At 38.7% G+C, this 19,698-nt stretch overlaps 1 protein-coding gene across 1 annotated transcript in view; it reads left to right on the forward strand.

The window, feature by feature from the left end:
• The window catches only part of LOC126462756 (EGFR adapter protein-like), an 814,276-nt gene extending 803,392 nt beyond the window's left edge, over nucleotides 1-10,884 (forward strand). Inside the window, exon 7 of the mRNA XM_050096097.1 lies at nucleotides 8,348-10,884. Within this exon, the coding sequence (XP_049952054.1) occupies nucleotides 8,348-8,545 (198 nt within the window). The 3' untranslated portion in view covers nucleotides 8,546-10,884. The remainder of the gene's footprint in view (nucleotides 1-8,347) is intronic.
• The last annotated feature ends 8,814 nt before the right edge of the window (nucleotides 10,885-19,698 follow it).

Genomic DNA, 19,698 nt, shown 5'->3' on the forward strand with positions numbered 1-19,698 from the left:
ATCCTCTGCAAACTCCTCCTCCAGCTTCCTCTTGTTCCTCTTCCTGTTTACTCTTGCTTGTATTTCTAGACTCTTTACAGCCCTGTCTGCAGCCCGAAGGCGTTCCTTGTCTAAAGCAAGCATCACTCGTTGTTGTGTTCGTAGATTTTGCTACCATTTTCTTCAGTTGCAGTTACTGCAACACTGTTCCAAAAGGTGGTCATGTATGAACACTTATCACATTTCAGTTGTATTTCACTAGCAAGTCCTACGTGCTTTATTATGGAGAGTTCCAGACCAACTTCACTACAATGAATACATCTTACACAGTTTGAAAAAATTCCTTTGAGAACCGACATATCAAATATTTCATTCACATCCGATTCGCCCATAAAACATTCATAGTTTTCACTCATTGAACCAAGCTTCTTCTGTGAAGTATTTTCTTTCCCACTTTGACTGCTATGGGCAGGTGTACTTGAGAGGTTAGGTTCACTCACTTGGTTATCGTCTTTATTGTTTACAGTAATAACACATACCTTTGGCTTTCCAACATTTCTCCTTTTCTTCAAAGCCTTCAGAGGATTTCTAATAACTTTACTTTATCTCATTATTATACTTCAACAAAACAGAGACTCAAGAAACAGAATTAATTACGAATATTTTCGAGATAACGACAGAGTAAATAAACATGAAACAATCGACAATCACACCAGCGATATATATTGAACCATCACAGGTTAGCCACAACACATACTTTATCTCACATCACTAAAATGTACCTGATGAACACGGACGTTAATAATAACACCATTTGACAGCAGTTTAGCAGCGCCACAGTGGGTCACGTCCATGTAGAACACATTTCAAAAAAAATTTAAAAATAATTGTAGTCTTCGGAATTGAATAAATTATATATCTGTTAAAAGGTGTCTGCAGATTTAGAAAACGCAAAAAAGTAAAAACTGAACTTTTCATGATTTTGAGCCTTTCCGGAGCCCCTTAATAGCAGCAGCTCGTTATAATAATAAATAGCTTTTCCGTCTAGCCTTGACAGAAGATTGCGATAACGGTAGAAAGAAACAATATTTTGATGTTATGCAACCATTTTTATTGTATCATGAAGTGCCTTCGGCTTTTTGGTCCATATCAGATGACAGCTAACTGTAGCAACAACATTTACATTTTAATATGAATAAATAGAAGTCAGTCACAGAACATCCAATATCTCGTTGGGTCCTACGTTAATTTATTTGCGACAGAGCCAGAAACTGTTTAAGAGGTAAACTAAAAGGTCATTAAGAAAACATCTCGCTTCGTAAATGATTATGTCTTATGGCACTGTTAATGTTACTCTGTTGACATAAACGTTGGAAGCTTTGACCAAAAGAGTAATGAGTACAGAGATGACGGCCCCAAAAGGGGGGGGGGGGGGGGGGGCACTATACAAATCACGGGAAGATGTTTCTATGTCTGTTCCACTGATCAGCCAAAACGTTATGACCACTGTCCATCCTACGTTGGATGCTGTCTGTTGGCGTTGCAGGCACGAGACGCGGTAACAAAAGTATGTAAGGGGAGCAGACCACGGGTGGAGGATCACCCTAGCGACGATATGGGTTGCAGAAATCCATTGAGAAAAGCGACTTTGACAAGGGACAGAGTATTATTCTGCAGAGCCTGTAAACGAGTATCTTCAAAACGGCGAAGCTGGTCGAATGTTCATGTACTACTGTCGTGAGCATCTACAGGAAGAGGCAGAAGGTAGAAAGTCAGTGAAACTACCAGTAGAAGCTGAGAAGTTAGACGTCCACAACTCTTCACAGAACGTGGGACTCCAAGGGTTGTCTGCTGTGTAAAATAGGACAGATGGTGGCAAACCAGCGGCCCGTTATATAGTCGAATTACATCCCATATGCGTAGAAATATATGCCACATGCCTACGCAAATCTACCAAAAAACTGTCGCATCCCTGATACGCAGAATCAATGATGTATTTCGTTCCAAAGACGGACCAACAATCTATTAAGCAGGTGGTCATAGCGTTTTGGCCCATTAGTCTATATTGAATAGAGTACAAATGCAGAGAAATTCGACCAGTTACTTTTCATATAAACATTTTTGGAAGGTGACTATCAACAGCCGTGAAGTAATGTATAAAATGCACGTTTGACCATCAGCCGCTTTTATTTTAAACTTAATATCGACCTGTTTGAGTTGTGGACCATCTTCACGGATAAGGGTTAAAATGGTCTAAGCCACAACATTACAACATTACATTTTTAATTACTTAAATAATGCATAGAGCATGTCATGAATATCAGTATACGACATAGGACCTTTAAAAGCAAACATACTAATAACAGTTCAACACATAGCAGTCAACAGTGTACACTTGTTGTTAGTATGTTTGCTTCTAAAATTCCTGTGTCGTATATTGATATTCATGGCATGTTCTATACATTATTTAAGTAACGAAAATTGTAATTTTGTGGCTTGAACCATTTTAACCCTTACCCGTGAAGATGGTCCATGAGCGGCTGATGGTCAAACATGCATTTTATACACTTTTCAAATTTTTATTATTCCCATAAACTAGTTTCCGATCCCTTTATCCTATTAAGAAGTTACATATATAATTTTGTAGCGCGGTTTTGGCTACTGGGTTTCGGGAATATAGGCGGCCTTCTAGTTACTATCCGCCTGGCATCTTCCACTTTAATTCCCTACTGGCAATCATTTGTACGTCAGTTATACTCTGTGTCCTGGATGCTGGTGGATTTATGATGATAATCAGTATTTATACTGAAAAGTGATAAATCTTCGAGCAATAGGCAATTAAAACGGATGGTTCTATGTTTATAGTTCGATAACTACAATGCCGCTCATACTACCAGTATCACCCTACGAAAGTATAGTTGTGACTTCTGTACGCCCCGTCTGAAGAAGGGCCTGAAAAGGTTTGAAAACTATTTCATGGGACTAAACGAATAGTTCTAAAGTGAATTTGTCGTTTTCGCCCTTTACATTCAATTAATACACAGTCACGTTATCTAGAATTTTCGTATCGGATAAGCATAACTTACACCTCCTCTTTTGGCCGACACTACAGTGCAGTAGTAAATAAGGTTTAATTGTTGTTTCATTAGCTACTAGTTCTCAATGGACTTGGTATGTAGTAATGTACCTTAAGCAACAGCCAATACAGCTGTTTTTCTGTTAGCCAGAGATGAATTTACTTCGTGATACACTCACATTCAAATTGGTTACCAGGTGAGCCGAAGCAATAATCTTTAGTTACACAAATTTAGAGACATTTGAAATAACTGTTTAATCTGGCCTGCAGCTGCGGACCGTTACGATTATATACTGCACAGTAATTTACTTTAACTCAGTCATATTCATTTGTCAAAACATTTTTACAACATGAATGATTTGTGAGACCCAAAATAGAAGTAGTTATACACATCTGTTATATCACGACCGGTTTCGATCATTTATAACATCATCAGATTTGCGAGTTGCGCTAGCGTCAAGATATGGGCGGTATAGTTGTCACATGTAACGTTAGAGAGACAAAATCTGGAAACGACCATTACGTAAGCATTCTACCGATCGTCACCTGGCGGAAGCATGGAGAGCAGTAAGTGCATGCGATGCGGCATCCAAGACAGTCATCTGCTGATTTTGTCACTGACGCTACGTACAGGGGTTAGAAAAAAAATTTCGAAACACGGTGAGACATCAGTGCAGCTGCTACCCAAGCCTGCAGGTTGTTGCAATGCCCCCAACACGTTACAAGTGTTGGTCTTGATCAGAACAGTGTTCTGTGTAGTTGCGAGTACATTGTTTCAGAGCTGAGTAAATTCGAACGTCGCAAATATTTGGTGCCCGTATGGCGAATGCTGCCATAACCGCGGTCTAACGCGCTGCTTCCCGAGCGGGAAGGCGTGCTGGTCTCCAGCATGAATCCGAACGGCGGAATAGTGTCGTAGCCCAGAGTGCCGGCCTGCCCGTGGATGGTTTTGATGGCGGTTTTCCATCTGCCTCAGCGAAGGCGGGCTGGTTCCCCTTAATCCGCCTCAGTTACGCTATGTCGGTGAGTGCTGCGCAAACATTGTCTCCACGTACGCGTACACCATAATTAATCTACCACGCAAACATTTGGCTCTGTCGTTTCTAGGTCCCCGGTTTAAATACACAATACACAAAGATTTATACTGCATACAGTGTAAATGCAAAAACATCTTCTATGTCACTTCGCGGGCGAAAGTGTGAAATGAGTGATCGCGGAAATCGGTCATTGGAGACGATTGTGACGAGAAATAAGAGCGAGAGAGGTACAAAAGTCACTGCAGGAAACGAATGTTCCACTCGCGAACCCTGTCAGGGTCAAAGCAACACGGAGGGAGCTCCATAAGCAGCGTATGCAGGACGAACTACATTGAAGCGCCAAAGAAACCGGTGTAGGCATGCGTACTCAAATACAAAGATGCGTAGAAAGGCAGAATACGGCGCTGCGACCGGCAACGTCTATATAAGAAAACAAGTGTCTGGCGCAGTTGTTAGATCGCTTACTGCTGCTACAGTGGCAGGTTATCGAAATTTAAGTGAGTCTGAGAGTGGTGTTAGGGTCGGCGCACGAGCGATGGGACACAGCATATCCGAGGTAGCGGTGAAGTGAGAATTTTCCCGTACGACCATTTCACGAGTCTACAGTGAATGCCAGGAGTCCGAAATCTCCGACGTCGCTGCGGCCGGTAAAAGATACTGCAAGAACGGGACGTACAACAACTGAATAGAATCGTTCAACGTGAGAGAACGGCAACCTTTCCACAAATTGCTGCAGATTTCAATGCTTGGTGATAAAAAATTGTCAGTGTGCGAACCATTCAACGAAACATCATCGATATGGGCTTTCGGAGCCGAAGGCCTATTCGTGTACCCTTGATGACTGCATCAGACACGGCTTCACACCTCGCCTGGGCCAGTCAGCATCGACATTGGACTGTTGGTGACTGGAAAAAAGTTGCCTGGTCGGACGAGTATCGTTTCGAATTGTATCAATCGGATGGACGTGTACGGATATGGAGACAAACTCATCAGCCCATGTAGTCTGCTTGTCAGCAGGTGACTGTTCAAGCTGGTGGAGGCTCCGTGATGGTGTGGGGCGTGGGCATTTGGAGTGATACGGGATCCCTGATATGTCTAGATACGACTCTTGACAGGTGACACGTACGTAAGCATCGTGTCTGGTCACCTGCATCCATTCATGTCCATTATGCATTCCGACGGACTTGGCAATTCCAGTAGGACAGTGCTGCACCCCACACTTTCAGAATTGCTACAGAGTGGCACCAGAAATACTATTCTGGGCGTAGACACTTTCGCGGGCCACCAAACTCTCCAGAGATGAACGCATGGGATGCATTGCAACGTGCTGTTCAGAAGAGATCTCCACCCCCTCGGACTCTTACAGATTTACGAGTATAGACAGCCCTGCAGGGTTCATGGTGTCATTTCCGCCCAGCACTACTTCATACAGTAGTCGAGTCTATGCCACGTTTTGTTGCGGCACTTTTGGGTGCTCTCGGGGCCCTACACGATATTAGGCAGGTGTACCAGTTTCTTTGGCTCTTATGTGTAGAATCCCAAAACGACTCATCAGTGATGTAAACGCATATGACAGGAAAACGTGCTGAAGCCACAAGATATGGCCTAAAAATCAATGGAAGAATGTAATTTGGTCGGATTAACATTGCTTCACAATGTTTTCAGCTTGACGCCAAGTTTACGTCCTAAGGGCAAAACACAGTTGGGGTTCGGCAATGATTTGAGCAGCCGTATCGTAGTACTTTTACTCTGCGAGATCGCATTACCGCCAAGTAGTAAGTGACTATTTTGGCTGAGCCGTTCGGTCCCGAGATCGTGACTGTTTTCGAAGAAGAAAGGGCCCCTATTCTCACAGGTAGCATCGTTCAGGGCTGGTTTTGTGAGCACGAGGATGAACTGACGCATGTCTGCTGCCATCACAGTCACCAGATCTCCATATTATTGAGCCTTTGTTGTTTAATTTGCAGAGAGGGGTGGATGATCGCTCTCCACCACCATCATCGTTACTTGAACATGACTATTTTTCTGCAGGAATGGTGCAAAGTTGCCTTTGAAACCATTCATTACCTATATTTATCCATTCCGAGACGCCTGGAAGCAATGTTCGTGTCATTTTCCAACACCGTATTTGGCATAGTGATGTGTTGCGCTTTTGGTATTTCCACATTCTTGTCCACCCTCTGTACAAGTATATCGTGCTATTGGCGCAAGTCGGTAACCTAACGGTACTCAAAAAGAACGAAACCAGTCATGACACGATAAATATGTCCTCGTTAATCATTAGTTTTAGTGTCTATAAGTTGTGGAAGTAAACGAGATCAAGATTCTTCTTCTCAACCTCTCAGACGAAACTAGCAGGCTTCTACCGTCATTTATAGCTGCCTAATGTCATTTGCTCGAGATGATATTAACAGTCTTGTTTTGATTCACTTAGCTGCATAAAACCATTAAGAGATACTATTTGCAGAAGTTTTTGTATGTCCATCCTTTTGACTGGAAGTCTTGGGGACCTTGGCCGTCCAATATTGTAAGAAAAAGAAACTCCTACAGCCGTATTTTGGTCTTATTTATTGTGTAGCTATCGATTTCGTGGCTCATTGCACTATCTTCAGGCCTTAGTTGATGCTGATAGGGTTATCACGATTCAGCTACACGCTGCATCAGTGGCCAACATAACTGGTTTACGCAAACTACACTATGTGATCAAAAGTATGACTTACAAGTTCGTGGCGCCCTCCATCGGTAATACTGGAATTCAATATAGCGGGTCATACGTTCAGTCAGGTGCTGGAAGGTTTCTTCGGGAATGGCAGCTCATTCTTCACGGAGTGCGGCACTGAGGGGAGGTATCGATGTCGGTCGGTGAGGCTTGGCACTAAGTCGGCGTTCCAAAACATCCCATAGGTGTTCTGTCGGATCTAAGTCAGGACTCTGTGGAGGCCAGTCCATTACAGGGATGTTTATGTCGTGTAACCACTCCGGCTCAGGCCGTCCATTATGAATAGGTACTCGATCGTGTTGCAAGATGCAATCGCCATCCCCGAATTGCTCTTTAACTGTGTGCGGTCTAGGGCGTCATGTCACGGTTCGTACGGCTCCCCCCGTTGGAGGTTCGAGTCCTCCCTCTGGCATGGGTGTGTGTGTTGTCTGCAGCTTAAGTTAAAGTTAATTTAATTAGAGTGTAAGCCTAGGGACCGTTGACCTCAGCAGTTTGGTCCCATAGTCCTTGCCACAAATTTCCAATTTTTCTTTAACAGTGGTAAAGAAGTGGGTGCTTAAAACATCAATGTAGGCCTGTGCTGTGACAGTGCCACACAAAACAACAAGGTGTGCAAGCCCCCTTCATGAAAAACACTACCACACCATAACACCACCGCCTACAAGTTTTACTGTTGGCACTACACACGCCGGCAGATGACGTTCACCGGGCATTCGCCATACCCACACCCTGCTATCGGATCGCCACATCGTGTACCGTGATTCGTCACTCCATACAACGTTTTTCCACTGTTCAATCGTTCAGTGTTTACGCTCCTTGCACCAAGCGAGGCGTCGGTTGGCATTTACCGGCGTGGTGTGTGGCTTATGAGCAGCCTCTCGACCATGAAATACAAGTTTTCTCACCTCTAGCCTAACTGTCATTGTACTTGCAGCGATCCTGATGCAGTTGGAATTCCTGTGTGATTGTCTGGATAGATGTCTGCCTATTACACATTACGACTCTCTTCAACTGTCGGCGGTCTCTGTCAACAGACGAGGTCAGCCTGTACGCTTTTGTGCTGTACGTGCCCCTTCACGTTTCCACTTCACTATCGCATCCTAAACAGTGGACCTATGGATGTTTAGAAGTGTGGAAATCTCGAGTACAGACGTATGACATAAGTGACACCCAATCACCTGACGACGTTCGAAGTCCTTGAGCTCTGCAGAGCACGCCATTCTGCTCTCTCACGACGTCTAATGACTACTGAAGTCACTGATATGGAGTACCTGGCAGTAGGTGGCAGCTCAATGCACCTAATATGAAAAACGTATACTTTTGATCACATAGTGTATCTGTAACTGCGATGTCTGCACTCTAACCATCAACTACCAACTAAGATAAACCCTTCAGCATCATCCAAGATCTGAAGATGGCGCACTGAAGCGCCGAAACAGAAAAATAAAATCGTTTCATGGTCTTACACTGTTTATACGTGTTAAGGGAATTTCGTAGTGTTAGAAACTGCAACCGTATGTTTTCTTTCATTTGCAGGGCTTCACGAAAGAGTTCTCAAGCCTGACCGCGCTAATCACGCACCACTCTGTGATGCCGGAGCTTCTGCCCGTTCCGCTGTCGCTCAGCCGCTACAACCCAAGCTTCCCCAAGTCTGACTCCAAGGACAGCGATTCGGACCCCGACTACAACACGCTCGCCGATTTCCGCAAGATGATGGCCGACCTGAACGTCTGAAAGGACAGTCAATTGGCAGATGTCGCTTCTTCCGAGCGATGGAGAGTGGTGCTGAGTGTCAAAAACTCTGATGTCTGTGGGGACACACTGCAGCGGATAGTCAAATAACAAAAACGTCTGCTCTCCACTCTAACACACATCTTTATTCTCGTGGAAAGGAAGCCTTTGTACCAACTTTCAATTATACTGAAGCAAGATGGTAATATATATTTTGATAAATACTTATCTTGATCACCATACAGTAATAAATAAGGTAATAACATGTTGCCTGGAAATTAATTCTGCCTAACTACAGAAATTTGGGACAGTTATGTTTTCCACAAACATGAAAAATTCTTTCAACTTAAAAGTTTTTTGCATGCTCCTAACAGGAAGACAAAATAATGTGAAGCTTTCTCCAAGAGCGGTATGTTTCCTTCATCAGTAACAGGTAGTTATATCTGTGCTTTCCATATATCAGATATGAGTGGTGCACTGAATGTGTGACTCGTCGTATTTTTTGCTTGAATTCTAATTTTTGTCAAGGGGAAGCGATTTTTTTCACTCATCTGATCCCTTAGTTGTTTTGGTAACTAAAATGTGGAATTGTCATCAGTGAATATGAACATCTTTAGTCTGATGGTCTCTCTCACAGCCTGGAAAACTCACTGCTACACAACCTCTGTCCATTATTCCGTGTATATAAGGCAACCAATGCACCATATGATGCAGTTAACTCTGTGTTTTTTGCAAAGAAAATTATTGTCCTCATTATCTGTATGGAGTTTAAGATGATCAGATGATGAGGAATTCTGCTTGCTCATTACAATTCTTTGGACGTATTTGTCACCTCATGAAAGTTTTGTATCAAAGCTTTTTGTTATGAGTACCAAATACCACTATTCACCAGTGCCAGCTGGCAGTGCATTAAGAACTAATGCTGCACCTAAAAGGCATTACTAAGGACAATGCTACTTATATCCATTTGAGTGGACTGTAGGCCATGTTTATGATATATATCTGTGGCAGTTTTTAGCAATCTAATCCATTTGACTTTGTGGAATGTACCTTAGTATGTCAATCTCTGCTGCTTTGAGACAGTGTGATGATGAACTAGTCTATCTATAGTCGTGTGCAGAATGCTATGTCAAACATGGTGTTTGATAGTGATTTTTATGGTGTGTAAAAGAGTACATGTACAAACATGTACTGCCATGTATACTAAGTGCACCTCAATAAAAGTGTGCATTTATTTAGAGTTCTTTTGAAGAAAGATGCATATGGAATAATATTTGGAACTGGAACAGTTTCCAAGGTCTTGGCTGAAGATTATAATCTTATAGTAAACATCTTACACTTAATTAAACATGCATCTTGTTCACAGTTTCAACACGTGTGTAAGATGTACTTCACAGTGTGCTGTGTGAACATCTGAACAGTTGTATCTTGTAGAAAAATCAAACAATCATTTTGGCTTAGTCTTATTAAGACCATAAGTTTCACAAATGCTATTTGAAGAAAGAAAAACTACTTTCTTGTGTTAAATGAATGTTGCTTTTTTTCGATGTACATCACATGAACTAGTCCATGCCTGATTTTTGTTTCTTCTTACTGAAAAAAATTGCTAATTCAAGAGCAAGGTTTATGTTCTCCATTTCTTGAACAGGTTTTGTACTTTGGTTAGTTTCCAGGCTACAATAAAGTTCTGCAGTAAACATTGGAGCCAACTTTGGATAGTTGATAAGAAGATGAGAACCAAAGAAAACATGAAGCTAACCATACACAACTGATAAAAATACTTACAAAATTCCTATTTTTTTTTGGAATTCGTATTTTTATGATCATGTTATATATGGTGGGAGAAACAAAAGTTAATGGCAACATAGATGTTAAATCTGTGATGTAAAGTGATATTATGTATTCATGAGTGAACTAATGTACTGTATTTTATTTATATTTCAGAGCTTATAATTCATCAAAAGTGTTGGAACTAATGTTCAGGGTTGTGTAAAAATAAACAGATTTAACATTAAACTAAATCTGTAGTTAAAGCAATTATTACCATATTCCAGAATTTTTCTATTTAAGTACTGACTGAGGAGGAATGCCACAAAATGTTATTTCTCTGTTAACACTGGTTCATAGAGTCATAATAAACTGTTATAAATTAAACTAGTATTGGATGGAAAAAATTGAAATACTGATTTCCAAATACAGAATCTTGATTTTATTACTGAATAGATATATGAAACCCAGGTTATTAAAGCTTCCTATGTCGACAGAGTATAATAGATGCATATGGAACTTACAAATTAAAGAAGGAATTTCACATAAGTCAGGAATTACTACAGAGCTACAGCACAAAGGTGCTGTAATTTATTGAAACTATACATGATATCAATAATGTACTGTTGAGTGTAACTAAAGCATCAAGAGAAACACATTATCTACACAGAAATTCTATGTAAGAGTTTGGATTACAGCACAGTATGGTGACATTAAAATTTTGTTCCATAGCATCAATAATAGTATTACTATAATGGTACATTACTTGTAAATACAAGGCAGGAGTATACAATTGTAAAACAAATGAATAGGTTACCAGTGAATCCTGTGATATGGTGGCCATATTTGAAGACCTTTTTGCCATTAAAACAAACATTTTATCACTTCACACTCGTCTGATTGTTCACTTTTTTATATTCCTGTGGCTAAGTGTGTTTCATGCCTAGGGAGAGGACATGGTTTAGAAAATATTGTAGTCCATCAATAAAAAAATTCACATGTAGCTGTTTCGTAAGTCTCTTATCAGGTGGGTGACAATTTTTATGTTGTTTGGTTGCAGAGAGGACATAATTACCAAATTCATGAATTTCTTATCCTATATAACGTCAGGCATTCAAATTTCACATACAGCACAGAAGGAAATTTGTTTCCTTATAATTACGTAATGTACAGCATATAATGCACAGATAATTAGATATATTTAAAAATATTAAAAATGGAATACCATCTGTAATAAACAAAGTTGCAAATGAAATACAGAGTGTTTTGAAGAATATATGAGCTAAAACAGTGTTAAGTCAAACTGAATCATTAAAATAACATGGTCTATAAACTGTGAGAATTAATGTCAGTCAAACACATCAATAATCATAATAAAGAATAATATCATTTATTTCCTTTTATAAGTTAATTATAGGGACACAACACTAAAGTACAAAGAAAATAAGAAATAAATCAAGTGGGAAATGAAACAGTTTTCACATTTTGTGGGAGCCATCCTATTTTGAACAGAAATAAAATAAGCGGAAATCACTGGCTCTGAGCACTATGGGACTTAACATCTACGGTCATCAGTCAATAAAATAAGACTGAAAAACAAAGCGATATATTTCTGTTCTATAAAACATTAATGAGTCATTTTTGAAAAATCATTTTCAAAAGAAACGTCATGTTGGAGTAAGTACTGGTGATACATTACTGAAATTATTCTGTTGCATTTTACAGATTCAGTTACTTCGTTCACCAGATATCCTGTGGCTTTGCTATTCACTCCATCCAGGAGTTGCTAGTAATTAGTATTTTGATAAAGGTAGAAGATCCTCAACAACAAATTCTCTGCATGATGTGAGATGTTGTAATTTCAGTTCAGCACATTATTGGAGCCTATACCACAAGCCAACAGCATTGAGAAAACTTTTTGTAATTGGTGGTGTGCAGTTAGTCTTGGGTTATTCAGCCATCTGCTAAAATACTGACCTAATTAGTAAATCCATAGAAGGACTCACTGCTCAATGGCTCTTGGGATTTTTCATGCACTTATAATGTTCTGAGACTAGTGAGTGGATAAATGCTAGTTTTTATTGATCACATAGCCTAATTTTTGCCATGTGGATGCCACTCTTCCTTGTGACGGTGCTTTAAGAGAGGAAAGCAGGTGGTTATTTTTTCCTTTCAGTTCTGTTGTTACTCAGTTACATGTGCATTTAGTGTGCTATGGGTGGCTTAGTTTATTGTTTCCATCACACTAACATCCCACCTTTACAACCAGATCATTGACTGAACTGATTATGCGTGGATAATTATTAATCTGCATTATTTGTATTTGTGTGGCCGAATGATATTAACAGTAGTACATTTTGTATAATGTCTTATTGTTATGATTCAGTTCATCTTGGAACTTATAAGCTGTATACAAATATTTATATTCAACTACTCTCATGTCTTTTATAAAGCTGGGAACTCTCTTACTAATTCTTGTTTCCCACTTGTTTACAAATGATGTCTGAATCCTGTTGACTTTTTATGTTAAACAATTTACAGAATTTCTGCAGGTTGGATCCATAAGACTTTTCATCATCTACAGCATATTACAATGAATATTTTTCTAGAAATCTCTTAAGATTAAACAACACCAAAATACTGAACACAGGTTATGTATCAGAAATGATAATCACAGGATACAGAAACAAACTGATGTAAACGAAAAAAAAATACCCTCCACTTGAATAATGAATTACCTGTTATAAAATTTGTTACACTTAACCTCTCAAATGTAACACAATGAAATTATTAAGAACATCAAAGATCATCTTAGAAATTTTAATTCCACAAGAGATTAAATAATTTTACATGAAGGTTTTGGCAATAAATACTGTGCATTAAGCACTCCAAATCGAAATAGACACACTGTACACATCCTACATATTTCAGTTACGTGGGAGGGAGTGGTTATTTACTGATACATGGTTACACATTGTCATAAATTACAAGGTCTCTCACATACGGAGGATCACGTTTCATAATTCACTATCTATGGAAATGTAGTACAACATCTTTCCCTTCTCTCTAGTACATCTACATCTACGTTGATACTCCGCAAATCACCATGCTTGGCTGAGAGTAACTTTTACAGAACTCCATCTCATAAAGCAACAAGGTTATCTTGTTGAGATAGCAACCATGAACTCAAAGATGTTTCCTAAAGGCCTATAATCTGTTTGCAGCTTTTATTACATATTGTATTCTATTCCAACTATTGGATTATTCTTAGCTTTGCAATTCTGATGCCTAGACTGGTTCATGGTAGCACAACTTCTGCACTTAAAGGTATTAGAATATTTAATCTTATTTTTGTGTAGTAAAATTCATTTATTATTTTTACAATACTTAAATATATTTGAATTTTTGAATGAGGTATTCCTTTCTCAGACAGCCAGTATTTACTGCATACAGTCTTGGACGAGAAAGCCAATGTGATCTGTCACACCCTTTTTAAACACCCAGATAACATTATATTTGAATCCTATATTAACCATTTAGTAAGAGCTTCCCATTTCATTAGAGGACTGTGCAGAGAGGGTTAAGGAAATGTGAGGTGTGCATCAGTTTAACTAGACCAAAGAATGTGGGAGGTATTGTTAGACAATGTGGGATGTGCAAGGTATTGTTAGATCACTAACATAGGGTGGACCATTAACATTATTTTGAATTTGGAAAGGAGTGTAATTACTGTGAGATTTTGAGAAAAGTCTTTAAAAAGCCTCTGTGACACAGAAAATATTTTCGAGAAGGTGGCTCTGTTATGTAGTGCTACAAAGAGGACTATGTTGAGTGTATGTATTTCTGCCATGGTGTTCAGGTAAACTGTTAGATGTGAAGACGAAAAAAGAGTGAAGAGACAAGTAGACAGAGGAAATGGAGAATATGTCAGTCTCTATACAAATCTGCAAACAGTAATGATAGATATTTACAAACAGAAAAAAAACAAAGAACACAAACATATCACAGAAAAATTTTCGCCGTGAGTTTCATCCAGCATTAGCTCTTGCATGATAATACTTGAACAATAGAATCAACATAATCAAGAATTTTGAACACTACTGACTCTATGAGTTCGTCTTTAAGTCCAAGAGGATATAGTTTTTCATGTTTTAACTACTGAAACAGTGCTAATACAGGTACTAAAAATTTATATATAAAAGTCACAGATTTTGTAGTGATTGGTTTTTTAAATATCAGTCATGACAAAACTCTACCATCTGGTGAGCACGATGTATGAGACAGGCGAAATACCCTCAGACTTCAAGAAGAATATAATAATTCCAATCCCAAAGAAAGCAGGTGTTGACAGATGTGAAAATTACCGAACTATCAGTTTAATAAGTCACAGCTGCAAAATACTAACGCGAATTCTTTACAGACGAATGGAAAAACTGGTAGAAGCCGACCTCGGGGAAGATCAGTTTGGATTCCGTAGAAAAGTTGGAACACGTGAGGCAATACTGACCTTACGACTTATCTTAGAAGAAAGATTAAGAAATGGCAAACCTAAGTTTCTAGCATTTGTAGACTTAGAGAAAGCGTTTGACAATGTTGACTGGAATACTCTCTTTCAAATTCTGAAGGTGGCAGGGATAAAATACAGGGAGCGAAAGGCTATTTACAATTTGTACAGAAACCAGATGGCAGTTATAAGAGTCGAGGCATGAAAGGGAAGCAGTGGTTGGGAAAGGAGTGAGACAGGGTTGTAGCCTCTCCCCGATGTTATTCAATCTGTATATTGAGCAAGCAGTAAAGGAAACAAAAGAAAAATTCGGAGTAGGTATTAAAATCCATGGAGAAGAAGTAAAAACTTTGAGGTTCGCCGATGACATTGTAATGCCGTCAGAGACAGCAAAGGACTTGGAAGAGCAGTTGAACGGAATGGACAGTGTCTTGAAAGGAGGATATAAGATGAACATCAACAAAAGCAAAACGAGGCTAATGGAATGTAGTCAAATTAAGTCGGGTGATGCTGAGGGAATTAGATTAGGAAATGAGACACTTTAAAGTAGTAAAGGAGTTTTGCTATTTAGGGAGTAAAATACCGATGATGGTCGAAGTAGAGAGGATATAAAAAGTAGACTGACAATGGCAAGAAAAGCGTTTCTGAAGAAGAGAAATTTGTTAACATCGAGTATAGATTTAAGTGTCAGGAAGTCGTTTCTAAAAGTATTTGTATGGAGTGTAGCCATGTATGGAAGTGAAACATGGACGATAACTAGTTTGGACAAGAAGAGAAAAGAAGCTTTCGAAATGTGGTGCTACAGAAGAATGCTGAAGATAAGGTGGGTAGATCACGTAACTAATGAGGAGGTATTGAATAGGATTGGGGAGAAGAGAAGTTTGTGGCACAACTTGACTAGAAGAAGGGATCGGTTGGTAGGACATGTTTTGAGGCATCAAGGGATCACAAATTTAGCATTGGAGGGCAGTGTGGAGGGTAAAAGTCGTAGAGGGAGACCAAGAGATGAATACACTAAGCAGATTCAGAAGGATGTAGGTTGCAGTAGGTACTGGGAGATGAAGCTTGCACAGGATAGAGTAGCATGGAGAGCTGCATCAAACCAGTCCCAGGACTGAAGACCACAACAACAACAACATTTCAGTATAACCATCATTAGATAATCACAATGTATTTAAATACATCATTAAACAAATGAGTCACCACAGTATCTGTAACTCCTGTACATTTCTTGCAATGTCCATATTAGCACTTGTCTAATGTAGGTGCCTAGGAAGGTGTTTTCTCAAATAGCTAGGCAACAATCTTATTAATGGAGTTTATTACAGTAAATCAAGCTGACAGTACTTGCAGTATTTACAAAGATGGGTCACAAAAAATGGTGACATGCAAATAATCAATATCCTTTGATTTATATGATTTCCATGCAAGCAAATAGTATAGTTCACAAGTCGCGACTAAAAAGTTAGTATGATGGCTCATCTTCTCATGAGGTCATGGCTAGCATGGATCGGTGCTTACATTTTCTTTGTGTAGGGGCCTCTCCTCCCATGGTGCAGTCCTAGCCAGCGTACTATTGGCTGATGTCCTCTCTCCTCCTTCTCGGCTGTTACATTCCAGACCGATGTGCTGGCACTTGATGTTACATTGGAACAGTTTCCATGGTTAAAATATTCAGAATGAGGACATACCTCTTACATGACTTTATATCACAGTTAACTTTTTCATATACCTGTGGTGCTTTGAGTGGTACTAACATCTTTTTGACCACAGTTGTATGTTCAGTCCCATCTAAGTGATACTCCAGTATTTTCTTCAAGTCTACTGGTTAAGAATAAAATTTTATCTATGTACCATGTATAGTTAGGAGAGAAAATGGCTCTCTGGTCTGATTGGTGAGACCTATTTTGTGAACAACTAAAATGTTTTTCATTCTTAGTTAATCAAGCTACAAACCCATATTATATGCCCTCTGACATAAGGCATTTTATTCGCTAGGAATTTCATAAAGTTACAAATTTAAGTAGAGGACTTCTGTATTGACTATACATATTATTTCTTTAAAAGGAAACACTGTATTCATTACACTATCTTGTTTTATTATTTTATGAAAAAAACTACTTCTTTCTGAGATGACTTAACAGTCTTTTATTAATTTCATAATATCTTAAACTCATTATTTCTGTTTTAGGTTAAGTGCTTACTGCTATGACTGCTCCTACTACAGTAGTCTGTATTTTGCCAACTTCACACTGTTGATACCAACATAGTATGTTTCACTTTCATAAATACACAATTCTTTTGCAGTATTCACACAATTAATCCTTCTTTCTCTTCGCTAACCAGAATGAGTTCTGATATTAAATTATATATGAAATTATCAGGTATATGATTTTCTTCAGCCCTGTATGTACGATATTTCTGAACTGGGGCAACAATTTGATATTGCCCTCCCCCCCCCCCCCACCCCTCCCACTCCTGCATTTCAAATAGGATGCAAAAAAATTAAAAATTCTATTTCTCAAAAATATGTTCATTTTGCACTTCTGAAAAGTGTGATGTATGCATATATATGTTCACAGAAATGTAAGAGATGTTATTTGTGTGTAAACGTGGCAAAGTGCAGTGCCACACCTCTACCCACAACATTCTTCTGTCACATTTTGCTCTGTGGAATTCAAACTTACATATGTTGTAATGGAAGCTGTCAAACCTATAGTCAAGGACAGTGGAAATTTAAATATCCTGTGGTGCCTCAGCTTGACATCCTACCCCCCTAAAATGAGCACACAATTAATACTGGGTGGAATTATTTGTGACCAGGAGAATGAGAAATGTTCAGAAAATCTGCACTCTTCATTGCCTATTAGCTAACAGCTTTCTCTTTTTATGATATTAAATTAAATATAGGAAACGTGAAACCAGTAAAGGCAAAAACAATCAAGGCAGTGCACATTTAATCAATCTTTATATCTCAGCATTTTTCTCTCTAATCTTGCTACAGCTTTATGTGGCATGCTTTCCTTTCTGAGAAAGATTCTATTATCTCATCAAAGTACATCAAACATTTTGCTACATAAAAAGTCCAGATATCATTGTCCAATACTGAAACAGCTGTTAATATGAATAGCACCTAGGGTGATGTGATTTTTCGATTCGATTACATCTATTTTGTCACTTTCTGCTAGATAATATGAAATAGGCCTTTCTAACATTGCAGCAAGACTATTTTGGCCTAAATGGCCAGTTTTTATCTAGCCCATGTACATAAATAACATAACAGAATATATTCATGAAGTACCAATATCAATCAGGCCTCTATAGAAGCAAAAAGTGTTATACTAGGAAATTGTTTCTCATTTGTTATTTAAGTATGGAATCATCATATTTTTCCATATACTTTGTGTTATGTCCCCATTTTTTCTCCTTCCTCATTCTAACAAATAATCTTGTCATCACTAATTCTTTAACTGTTCCTGCCATTGTCAAAACTTTTTAACCAGTTAACTTCATTAATCCGGCCAGAATCACTGTTTTACTTATCCCACTTTTATTTTCTGGCTAGGCATTATTATGTGTTCATACAACACGTTTTCTGTGTTATTCTGATAAGAGAACGTAGGTGGCTGCTACCTGGGGACTGTTCAACTGGCCCTTACTAGTGTAGTGTCATGGCACAAATTTTCTGTCAAACTTTCACTTTCTTTGGTACACTGAGAAGGTGTTTTCTGATCTGTTATTCTTGTTAGTCTTTTATTTCCACTCTCGTAGTCTGAATGTATGATTTTTGCTAATAATTATGACAACCCTTATCATTTACATACCCAATCAACCACATAAAAAACAGCTATTGGTATTCACCCATTCAGATTTATTCAGCTCAGCTCGTATAACTCCATCCCTTTTTGTCTGTGGGAAAGTTCTTTATTTCTTGATGCGAAAGGAGATTCTCCTGGTAGAAACATCACATACACTATGCATGCTTTAAAAATCATGTTATGATTCATTTTGAAATCAATGTAAAATATATTCAAAAATGTTGAAAATCCAACAGGGATGTATTTGAAAATCATATGAATAATAGATAGACCAATGTGCAACTGATCCTAGGCACTTTGTGAAACAAACCTTTTCTTCAAGAATAAGAATTTGGTGCCCCCTGATATTGCCACCCAGGGCAGACACCTCTGTTACATTCCCCTCCACCCCAGATTCCTTCTACATCTGTCTCTGCCACTGTTCTTATGATCTGACTCAGTGCCCCACGTTAAAAGTATCTCTTCTTAACAGTAACCTTCAGTTATTGCTGATGCTGAATAAGAAACAGTATACAAGAAACAATTGTTGCCAGTTATATCCCTAAATCTATATGATTTTGTAGTGCTTCTTGTAACAGATATTGAATTCTAAAGATTTCAGTTATGGTAGTTGTACCTCTCCAGAATCATATACTGCTTACCTTTGCGTTTTAATCCTTTTTTTGATTAACTGCAGCACATCAGTTAGAAATTGGTACCCTGGCATCTATGTGCAAGCTCATAATCATCAAACTTTAATTTATTAGAGCAGTACCAAAGCTTTTATAATGGGATCACACTACAGAAAGATGCTTGTAATATCCAGTTTGAATATCAGTTACCCTGCAAACTGCTTGTCAACCCCATAAACAATATTTACAACTGTGGAACTGTACACATCTAAACAGATGTAAAATAATTTACAGTGTACAATAATTAACAATACAGAGTAAAATTAAATGGCCATCATCAAAGCCAACCAATATACAATCAGAGTATGTGGAAAGAATATAACAATAGTCAGCAAATCTGCAAATGTTCTGTAAATTTTGTAATAGGAACTACAGTCAAATCATTCTGAGGTTTAT

Source organism: Schistocerca serialis, chromosome 1 (genome assembly GCF_023864345.2).
Source record: "Schistocerca serialis cubense isolate TAMUIC-IGC-003099 chromosome 1, iqSchSeri2.2, whole genome shotgun sequence".
In the NCBI taxonomy this organism is placed as follows: Eukaryota; Metazoa; Arthropoda; class Insecta; order Orthoptera; family Acrididae; genus Schistocerca; species Schistocerca serialis.